The 12,095-nt window shown below is 39.1% G+C and overlaps 1 protein-coding gene across 1 annotated transcript in view; it reads right to left on the reverse strand.

The window, feature by feature from the left end:
• Nucleotides 1-12,095, reverse strand: part of LMBRD1 (LMBR1 domain containing 1) — a 168,160-nt gene that overhangs the window by 89,227 nt on the left and 66,838 nt on the right. Inside the window, exons 8-9 of the mRNA XM_006127231.4 lie at nt 8,177-8,302; nt 5,781-5,933 (exon numbers count right to left, since the gene is read on the reverse strand). Coding sequence (XP_006127293.1) covers nt 5,781-5,933; nt 8,177-8,302 — 279 coding nt within the window. The remainder of the gene's footprint in view (nt 1-5,780; nt 5,934-8,176; nt 8,303-12,095) is intronic.

Here is a 12,095-nt window from a genome sequence, read left to right on the forward strand (position 1 = left end):
AACAAGTGGTGTTCCCCAAGTGTCAGTCCTAGGACCAATCCTATTCAACTTATTCATAAATGATCTGGAGAAAGGGATAGACAGTGAGGTGGCAAAGTTTGCAGACAACACTAAACTGCTCAAGGTAGCTAAGACCAAAGCAGACTGAAGAACTTCAAAAAGATCTCACCAAACTAAGTGACTGGGCAACAAAATGGCAAATGAAATTTTATGTGGATAAATGTAAAGTAACACACATTGGAAAAAATAACCCCAGCTATACATATATGATGGGGGCTAATTTAGCTAAACTAATCAGGAAAGATCTTGGCGTCATCATGGGTAGTTCTCTAAAGACGTCCACGCAGTGTGCAGTGGTGGTCAAAAAAGCAAACAGAATATTAGGCATCATTAAAAATGGAACAGAAAATACAATGAGAACATCTTATTGCCCTTATATAAATACATTGTACGCCCACATCTTGAATACTGCGAACAGATGTGGTCTCCTCATCTCAAAAAAGATATACTGGTATTAGAAAAGGTTCAGAGAAAGGCAAGTAAAATGATAAGGGGTTTGGAACAGGTCCCATATGAAGAGAGATTGAAGACACTGGGACTTTTCAGCTTGGAAAAGAGAAGACTAAGGGAGGATAGGATAGAGATCTATAAAATCATGAGTGGTATGGAGAAAGTGAATAAGGAAAAGTTATATACTTGTTCCCATAATATAAGAACTAAGGGCCACCAAATGAAACTAATGGCAGCAGGTTTAACACAAATAAAAAGAAGAAGTTCTTCACACAGTGTATAGTCTATTTGTGGAACTCCTTGCCTGAGGATGTTGTGAAGGCTAGGACTATAACAGGGTTTAAAAGAGAACTAGATAAGTCCATGGAGGTTAAGTCCAGCAATGGCTATTAGCCAGTATGGGTAAGGAATGGTGTCCCTAGCCTCTGTCAGAGGGTGGAGATGGATGGCAGGAGAGAGATCGCTTGATCATTACCTGTTTGATTCATTTCCTCTGGGACACCTGGCATTGGCCACTGTTGGCAGACAGGGTACTGGGCTGGATGGACCATATGGCTATTCTTGTGTTCTTAAGAGGCACCAAGGGGGTGGGTGAAACAGTCAAGTAGTGACTCTACTACCTGGTAAGCCTAGGCTAGGGTTATTGGGTAGTCAGCTACTCAACTAGTTGCTTATATCCCTATAGGACACTACCAAAAGCTTCTAAATCAGTGGCCCCCAACACGGTGCCCATGGGCGCCATGGCGCAAGCCGGAGCATTTATGTGCGCCAGCCGAAACATCTGGAGACAGTGTGATGAAATTAATTTCGGTACCATCCATTGAACACAGTTCAGAAATTGGGTTTAAATCCGGGCTGGGCAAGAGGTTGTCAGTGGGCTGGATCTGGTCTGTCTAGCACTTTAATCCAGTCCATGTCCACTCCTGCCTTCACCACTAATGCATTTCCTCACCATCACCTGGAGCTGTGAGCCAGGAACCCTTTAAATAGCAGCAATTAAAAGGGCTGCTGGCTTGCAGCTCCCAGGAAACGGATTAACAGTGGGGGCTGGAACTGTAAGCCCTTTAGTGTGAATTTCCAGCCTCCACCCCAGACAACACCCCATCCTAGGCTAGCCTCCAGCGTTGTCCAATCTGCTCCAGGTTCTGCCCCTTCCATTATCCAGAACTCAGGGGGCAGGAACCCCAGGGCAAGCAAGACTCGGGGTAGGCTATCTCCCAACCCCACCCTTCCACCCAGACCCTGCCCCTTCTGGGGTGGCCTTCAACCACTCTGAAATTTGTGAAGTGGTCCCCCTTAAATTATTGCCTACCCCAGGCATAAATTGTAAAATCTATTTTCTGTGGTATAAAATATTATTCGTTAATGGGGAAACATCCTGAAAATCCAAAATAAGATCACAGCCAGTCTAGGATATTATCTGACACTCTGGGGTTTCTTGAGAGATTTATCAAATATAGTCATTTCCTCCCAAAGGTCTTAAGAGCAAAACCAAAGTAAACGGTCCCTTCAGTTCAGGATGTGAACACAACAGTTCTGGAATGGAGGAAGACCGTGATTTACCATAAGAAAAAGGCAAACAGTCCAGTTTCCTTAGGGTAGGAGAAATCTGTTAACTTGTCTTTCTGCTGTATTGTAAACCTTCATTAGTATGATTGCAAAGCTCTTACGAGTTTCCTCTACTAAACAATCTAGTTTATGCTTGCTAAATCTACAGATATTTAAGTAACTAGATGCTGTTTTACAATGGTTTATCCAGATGGTGGTGGTCCTTCAGTGTCAAATGATCTTTCACAGGTTTTACTTTGTTAGTCCTTTCCTAATTCAGGAATCTGATCCTTGAGCCATGGACATTACAGGTGGTGTGGCAGTCAGGGTTGGACTCCACTTACTATATGACACCGGAAAAAGGTGTGTGTGTGGGGGGGGGGTTATGAGTGTTTAGTCATGCCTATCTTGGGCTGTTGTCTGTCAGTGTCAGGGCCATATCTTATCTTGAGGATGTTTGTGAAGCATTTATTTTGGCATCCCTACCTTGAACTGTCGTTTCCCCTACTTTGCTGATGGTGTTGGAAAGAAAGTCACACTTAGTGAACTGGTGGAAGTCACTTAAGCATTTAGATCCAGAAGCTGATGAAGCGATAATTGTACTTTTAACAGCAGTAGTTGCCTCTGCTGGTATAGAAATAATATTTTCTTCCTTTTGACTAATCTATTCCAAATTGAAAAATCGTATGGGACCTGAAAAAGCAGCAAAGTTGCCCCCCCCCCCCCCAGATTATAACAAACAGAAAAATAAAGGTGAAAATGAGTTAGCTGCTGAAGCCAATATTTTAGGTTTCTCCTGTTGAATGGTTTGCCCTTAGTTCTGAAGTTTATTATAGCTGGCATTATGGAGGTATGATTGCTGGATGCCTGTGTCAAAGCCAACTCCTCTTCAGAAGTTAATGTTTGACCCTCATACGGAGTACTGAGAATATCTGCACGAAAATGAGGTTTACCGGAGTGGTTGACAAAGGCTTCTCTTGTCAACCACAGTGCGTCTAGACTGCCCTGCTGTGCTGGATCAGTTGAGCGTCAGCACAGCGTGGCGGCCATTTTTATTTGAATGAAGTGGGGACTATTTAAATCCCTGCTTCTTTGCCTATGCCGAATAAACTATTTTATTGACACACAGTACTATTTTGAAAGTGAAATAGGCAGATATTCCTTTTACTATTTCATCTATTTATTTTTATCACAACTGTATCAAGTATCATAAATAGTAAATAGAACCATAGAACAACAACTTTTTTTGGCTTAAACATGAGAATTCAAGAAGAGTCGATAGAGAAGACAAGCAATCCTTAAGAAATATGAAATAAAGCTTACCAACCTAAAGATCCTGTAGACACATCACTTTCAAAATCTTCAACACAGCTTCCTCCTGAGAAGGACTACTTATCATAATGTTGTTTATTTGGACAACCAGGCCTCGCATTTCTTTGCTGCACTGTTTGCATTTGGCACGCATGCCAATCTTACCCATGGGTAGAGGAACTTCATTAAAATATTCCTGAACTGGGTCTCTTATGACCTGCTGCCATTAGATAAAATGGGTCCCTAATCCATGAATTATTGGAACTCATTTACAAAAATATTCCTGATCATTACATTAATATATTGCCCCATAGTAGACTTAGAATGTATAATCCCTATTCCATTATGAGATAGTTTTAATTAAGATACATTATAGCTCAAAATATCTTTAGATATCCTTTTTAAGGATAAAAAACTTTAATAAAAAATCTGATTTATATAAAAAATCATTTTTAAAATCACTAACTTATCCACACTCAAATACAAATCAAATATTTAGTACAGAATAGTTCTTTTCACTGAGTAACATCTATTAAACTGGAAACAAATACTATTTTGGAGCCTCCATCTTTAAGTAATCCAGACAAACAAAGGAATCCACTCATGTTTAAATTATTTTCCCTAGACGATACCTTCATAATATCAAATTATACCTAAACTTTATAGAAAACGCTTATAAGAAAGAAAAAGCGAAGTAGAATGGTTTGAGTCTGTCCCATCTATCAAAAAGGTTTCCACAATAAAATCAGTACATATCTTTAGTTTGCTAAGAGATACAACAAATGGACATCAGCAAAGTTCACTCTTATTTTTGACACTGTGACCTCTTAGTTTTCTATGACTTTTAATAGCTCTAGTTTGATACAAGCTCAATTGAGGATTTTGTATTAGAGATAAATGGGTGTGCTCATTATGATTATTCCTGTGTCAAAATTACAAATTCTGCAAAAATAATGTTAAAATTCTGCATATTTGTCAAAATACAATTATTTTGGTATTTTATTTCAAAATACCTACCAACAAGTACGTCTGAAAAAAAATTTTCTCCAGGAGTACAGATTAAAGAAAACTTCGATGACTATCTAGTTCCCATTTCTCTGTTATGCTTTTGTCTGATGCCTTAGTCTGGGTATGTGACATGAAAGCTTGACACATTAGGAGGGAAAAACACTGCCTTTCTAGTCTTAATTTATTTTAGTTTTTTGCCATACCCCTGAAATATCTGGGCTCCATGAGACACCCCCCAGTCCTCTGCAATTCCCTTTTGGGTTAGGATCCCCAATTTAAGAAACACTGTTCTCCCCTATAAAATCTGTCCAGAATAGTAAAAGCTCACAATAGGAAACCAGATTTCACAGTCTGGGATGCATTTTGAATGGCCGTACGTTTGATAGGGCTCTAGATACATGGAATTCTCATATGGGGCTAGTAAGGGACTTTGTTGTAACGTCTGTTTTTCTGATGTCTTCAGGCCTAGGGGGAAGAGATAATTAGAAGGAAAGACGACAAATGGAATCCACACATCCAGCAAGAAAACTGACAAAGACTGAAACATCGAGGCACTGACTCAGTTCTTTTCTTCCTTGCTTCTTGGCATCATGAGCCATAATATCTTGTTGCGAGGACACTGTTCTCTTTGCAGCTGATGTCTGAAACTCTTAATTTAGGAGGTTTCTAATATGCTAGGGATTCCATATGTACCTGGTCTTTATGCTTGAATAAAAACACTGATGACGATTTCTTCATGTTAATCAACATAAGAGTCTAAAGATTAAATATCAGTAATTTGAGATACACATTACTGGTAATTAATTTACATAGTGCACATATTTATGTATTTACAACCCTTATTATAGGCAGAAATGTTTATATACTAAACAACGAGTTGACCTTGAAGTTGATAATATACATATCCAAATCAGACCCATAACTAGTTCATAATACTACTTAAGTAATCCAATACTGACTTTGTAATCACTCCTAACTGTTAACAGTGTCTTATTTTCACATTAGCCAATATAATACCTACATATAAGGCTCACAAAACTAAGTACAACTACTAGTTTCTATATCAGAATACCCTTAGAGATAATGAAGGCATGCTTATCCAATTAGTGATGTAAGCTATTTTTAGTTAAATATATACATGATATCTTTCAAGAAAGCAATTTACTGATTAAAAGTAACAGGCTATCGCTTCAGACAAACTGATATGTATAACAGCCACATAAGAGGCTTCAAGTCATTTTATCATGTTTTCAGAAGACATTTGGAAAAAAGGGGAAAAAATATCTAATGTTACCAGACTTATTTCATAGAATAGTCTTACATCAGGGCAGTAAAATGGCAAAGAAAATGCCAGAAATTCTACAGTGAAGAAGGTATAAAATGAAAGATGTTTTGCTTTTTACTTTTAGAGGGCGCATGGCTCCGCAGAACTTTGTCCAGCAGCTTTTCTCAATAAATTCTAGATGTCTCTCTCTCCTTCGAAGTGTCCTTAGCCTCTCTTCAAGTTGATGTAAGGTCCGTCTGTCCTTTGTTGGTAAAGGCCGACCATCTTTACACTGATAATCAAAAATTGAAGTGTGAAAACAATGAAAACAGTTGGTGAACATATGTCTGAAAGAATAATAAAATTTAGCATTTGAATAACAAGTCCTGGCAGCTTAATGAAGTCAGAATTGTGTACCATACTGAAATCTAGTTTTTAAAAGAGTAATTTCAATCTAGCCCATTTCTATTCTTAATACTTTCCATCTCTCCATTTTTTATTCTAGTCAATATAAAGTCAGTTATATTTCACACCTTTACAGATACATTCTAGAGCAGCACAGGCACAAAATTCAGAATTATCTAACATTCTGGAAAATATTTCACTCCTTTCATCTTCAAAAAAAACAAACAGGTTTATTCTACCTATTTGAGTATATGTAATACACTGAAGGAGCTAACTAAGCTAAATATACAGTTTTTTTTTTTTTTACTTGAGACTACACAGTAATGAGTTGCATGCATACCTTAAGGAATATGCTACAAAAAAATATTCGGTAACATATGATTCAACCAGAAGGCTCATTTTAACATCAGATAGCCAGTGTCTTACTACAATTATAGCTTAAGGCAAAACTTAAATGAATATGCCACTATAAACATACATTTTAATTTTTGTATGAAAAGTATTTTTCCATTCACAGATTTTTAAAATAATGGAAACCTTAAAAATGATTTGCAACATCTCTTATAATTTTCTTCACAATTCATAATTTTCTGCTAAGAAATTTAAACCAAGTGTCTTTAAAAGGAAATTTAGTGCTCTTAAAAAGGAGATCTCAACCTATTAGGTTATGTGTAAGAGATAGTATTCAGAACTGTTCCACCAACATACCTCAGCTCTGACCTAGAAAGATCACTTGTAGGGGAAACGACAGTTCAACTTCTATGTCCACTGAATCATGTATTTTATTTTATTTTTGAGATTACATCACTGACACTGTTTTGGCAAAGTCTACACGACAAGATTTGGTCTTACCAAAAAAAGTAAAATAAAAATCAAGTCTGTGCATAAGACCACATACCTGTTTGCTGCTACAAGTGTTAATTTTCAGCATTCTCATTGGATATCATTATCTACACAGTTTCATGTAAAATATAATGGGAAGGAACCAAAATTTTTAATTAAGCAAAACTAGAGGAAAAATCCCAGCCATCAATAAATATCAAGGAATATGGATTCACAGTAAACTACACTATAACAAAATAGTGCCTCTTTTAGAGGCACAGTGGTGGAGAGGGTTACAGAGTTCTATTTTCCTACAAAGTTCTATTTTCCTACAAAAAGTTTTATAGCACTCCATCCAGAAAACACAATTGATAATTAGTATATACAGGCAGTCCCCGGGTTACGTACAAGATAGGGACTGTAGGTTTGTTCTTAAGTTGAATCTGTATGTAAGTCGGAACTGGCGTCCAGATTCAGCCGCTGCTGAAACTGACCAGCAGTGGCTGAATCAGAACGCCCGGGGCAGAGCAGCTGGTAGCTGCCGGGTTGGTCCAGTAGCACCCAGAGCGGCGCTACGGGACCAACCGGCAGCGCCCCAGCTGCTGTACCACAGGCGTCCGGAGCAAAGCCGCAGAGCACGGGGGCAGCAGGACAGCCCAGACGCGCCATGGCTGTCCTGCTGCCCTCGGGCTCCGCGGCTTTGCTCTGCTTTGCTCCCCCTCTCCCTGGTCTGCAGACCAGGGGGACGGGGAGCAAAGTGACGGAACACGCGGGTAGCGGACAGCCCAGACACGTCTGGGCTGTCCGCTGCCCGCGTGCTCCGCCGCTTTGCTTCCTCTCCCTGGTCTGCTGGAGACCAGAGAAACTGCCCCGTTCGTAACTGCGGATCCGACATAAGTCAGATCCACGTAACTCGGGGACTGCCTGTATTTAGTTTATACTTCATTTGTTCTATAATATTTATTTTGTTCTTTGATCAACACAATTTGACTTATTTTTTTAGCAACTTTCAAGGTCATTTTTGTTAGGTTACTTCCTGTGAAGAGAGGCCTCCATTAGCGCAAAAGTTTAACAGTCCATTGTCTGCTACAGTACAGGATGTTTGACCCAACAAAATCCAAAAAAATGGAAGGACTAAGAGGAATAGGAAATTGGGAGAATCTAACTTTGTAAGTATGGAGAATATTTACTTCTGTCCCCGTTATTGTACAAATGAGCAACAATCCAAACATTAAACCAAAAAAGTGCAGAGCAACAGGAATAACATAAACAGAAGGAGTTTTAAATGCTAGGTAACAAACACCAAACCTTTGATTTAATCCTTAGTATATGTTGTTCTACTTCTTCAATATCTTCAGTGTTCTCCAAACGTTCATAAACAGGACTTCGAGTTCCTTTTATCAAGTTTAGAGGCAAAGCAGACATACCATAAGCCTAAAACAAATACACAAAATAAATTTAAAACATTTGCTATAAATGTTCTCTCAGCTGTTCTGCATGTCACATTCATAAAACTCCAGGTCCTCCTTTTCCTCACCATTCATTTATTTTTTTCAGTGGAATTCAATATGTTAAAGATTAAAGAAACATAGAAAACAGTCCTTCCAACAGGATGTAGAAGACAGTTTATATTGTTCTGGTCTCCCTATTAATCAGAGGAAGCAGCAGAACCACTTTAAAAATTAACACTACATATTTATATCAGTACTATCCACTTAACTGAGAATTCACTATGATCTCAAGCGGTTATCCTGTTTCCTGTCATAAATTACATTTTCCAAATCCTATTACCAAAATATGGTATCACCAGAACAGGAATTCCCTTTCTACCCCAAAAGGATATGGGGTTTAACTAACGTTCATTGAAATATTAGGATAAAATAGAATTATAAAAGTGCAAAAACAAACCAAAATAAAACAAGGAACAGTCCCTTTTGGTAGTTGCCCATTTCTGTTACTTGTAAAAATAAAAGCCTGAACTAAAGGTAGATAATCCAGAAATATGATGTACTGATACTCACAACTTAGAGATTCTATTATGTTAATTATTTCTTTAAATACAGATTTATTTTCTTTCTAAGTGGGCAGACAAAATTTTTTGCTTATCTCAAGTCTGAAAAGGAAATATCTGATTTTACAATAAAAAACCATCTTATGACTAGATATACGGTATGTATTTCAGAATGCCTTCTGACTTCAAAAGAAAGTCATTTTTCTCCATGTAAGAATTGTTGAGCCAATAAGGAGTGATCGAGCAGCTGTCATATGTACATATGAAAACTACAAATTATCATAACCAGTAAAACCTGTGTAATCCGGCATGCTCGGGGATTAGGGCATTACTGTTACCTGAGGATCCCATCAACCTAGGAAAAACCAATGGACAATAATAGTAAAACTCAAGTTTTTAATATTGGTAGTTTTGTAGTGAGACAGTTGGTCTCTCATTTCTATTCTGAGTTAAAGATTAGTACTTCTTAAATAAAAAATTGTTAAGCCAATCATGGGAAACCAAGCTAGGCCTGGAGATATGACAGAATTGTGATTGGGGGCAATGACAGTTAACAAAGTTTTCTGGTTAACAGAGTGCCTGATAACAAAGGTTTCATTGTACTTAGTTTACAGTGGTATTCAGGTGATATTAATGCTATCCCAGTAATTTAGCTACTATCTTATTCTTGAAAGAAGTGATGTGACAATCTCCTAGACTGGAATTTTAACCAAGGCTTGGAACCACTGTGTACTAGCTAGACTTAACATGGCTCATTTTCTAGAGTTTTCAACATGCTACAAGGCAGTGTTATCTACGGAGGTAATGGTTTGCACGTTAGTTCTACGTCTACACTTACAGCGGCATGGAAAAATCCAGGCACCACATGTGTAGTCACATAATATAATGAAAGGCAGGCTGCGTCCACTTTTTTCGCTGCAGTATGTAGTTACATGCTGGAGATATTCACTGCTGCATAGGAACACTACAATTTTAAAAACACTGTAAATTTGCAAAGCACTGCTTTGACAGAGTTGTGTAGGGCATAAATATGGGGGTTCAGATAATGCTGCTCCCCTAAGCCATGCATCACTGTATAGACAGTATTATTCATAGAAGTTCTAGGTGGGTGTGCTATGTCTATACTCAACGCACTGCTGTAAATGTAGTTGCCCGCTAGGAGACAAGATTTGACATATAAATGTACATACATCAACACATGTAAAAAGCCAGAAGGCAAAATAGTTGTGACAAATCAGGAGAGGTCCCCGCAGGCTCTCATACAAGCCAATTTCAAAGCCTATTCTTCCTGTGGTTAACTTATATTGTGTTAACATTAGATAGCCGGAAGGCTAGCAATATTTCTATTTCAACATGTCGCTGCAGGGACAGAAAGAGGTTTGCTTAGTTTGTTAAAACCTTCACAACTTAAGTCATTCCAGATTTCACTGAGTAGTTGGGAAAATAGCCAGATTCAGAACTAACTTCAAAAAGTCTAACCAAAAGGAACCTAATTTCACAACACTGAAGTTTTTCCAAGAGCAACTTATTAGCACTGAACACTTTGGTTTCAAAACTAATTTGAGTTAATATGCCAGGCTTCAAGGAACCCGAGTGACTTCTGTTCTGAGTGACATGTTACAAAATGTTAAATGCATTTTTAAAGGCAAAATGGATGAACCCAACCATGTCCTTAAGCATAGCAAATACATTTAACTAAATTGTAGAATAATGTTAATCAGCCTGATCTGACAATTCCACTAGCATCACATCACATATTTTTTTACTTGCATTCATAGAACCTGTAGGCAGAAGCTACATGTTACAAAAGGATTCTTAGCAACTAGAACAGGCTAATAAAAGTACTTTGCTCAGAATTTAAAAAGACATCACAGTTGACAAACCTCTCCTCCTCCTTCCCCCACAAAGATGGCTTATACATGTGTTAATAAAACCATCTGCAGTAGCACCTTTTGACTATTTCCAATAACACTACAAATGTTAACCAATTACTATCACTATATACTGACTGCAAAGGCACACCCACTTAATTTACGTCTCAACACAGATAATATTCATTTTCTGTCTTTAACCACACTAAATCTTAGCCGTTTCACAATTATCTGATGGTCCCTGGGGATGGGGCCAGCAGCCAGTGCACTCCCGGTCCCACTCCCATGGAGCCCCCTGGCACTGTGCACTGCTGGTTTGTATCAGAAGCAACAGCATGAGATCGCAGGCAGGAGCCAGTCCACAAGGGAAGCTGGTTTAAAACCAGTTCCCACCTGCTGCCCCTGATACAAAGGCAGCAGTGTGGGACAGTAGCTGCCTCTGTCCGTGGGAAGCCCAAGCTCCCCACAGACAGAGGTTGATCTGCCATCCCATGGAGCAGCCTCCATGCACAGCGAGCCCAGACCTGCTGCAGACAGAGGCTGCTCTACAACAGCACTTCTGTCCACGGGGAGTCTGTACTCCTCACAAACCAGGGCTGCTCTGGCATCCCGCTTGCCCCCCCCACCCTATGTTGCTGCCTCTCACAGGCAACAGCGTGGGAGAGGGGGACAAGCAGCTCCACAGAAGCCAATATGCACAGGGAGCCAGCTTCCTATGTGTACTGGCTCCTGCCTGCCCTTGTCAGAGAGGCAGCAACGTGGGAGTGCAGGGAGCAGAGGCAGCTCCACAGGGTCTGGTGCTTGGGAGAGACAGCTTAAAATACAGCAGTAGCAAAGAAGGGGTAGTCATTTGGATCACCTGATGAGCCCAGGTTTATCAGTTAATTGTTTAACCAATTATACACTAATATCCCTAGTCTTTAGGGTCAAAGACTTGGAGTTCCACAAGGGTCTGTTTTGGGACCTGTACTGTTCAATATCTTCATCAATGATGTAGATATTGGGATAGAGAGTACGCTTATTAAGTTTGCAGATGATACCAAACTGGGTGGGGTTGCAACTTCTTTGGAGGATAGGGACATAATTCAAAATGACCGTAGCAAGTTAGAGAAATGGTCAGAGGTAAACAGGATGAAGTTTAATAAAGAGAAACGCAAAGTGCTCCACTTAGGAAGGAACAATCAGTTCCATACATACAAAATGGGAAGCGACTGTCTAGGAAGGAGTATGGCGGAAAGGGATCTAGGGATCATAGTGGACCACAAGTTGAATAGGAGTCAACAGTGTGATGCTGTTGCAAAAAAAGCAAATATGATTCTAGGTTGTATCAACAGGTGTGTTGTAA

Source organism: Pelodiscus sinensis, chromosome 3 (genome assembly GCF_049634645.1).
Source record: "Pelodiscus sinensis isolate JC-2024 chromosome 3, ASM4963464v1, whole genome shotgun sequence".
NCBI classification, from domain to species: Eukaryota; Metazoa; Chordata; order Testudines; family Trionychidae; genus Pelodiscus; species Pelodiscus sinensis.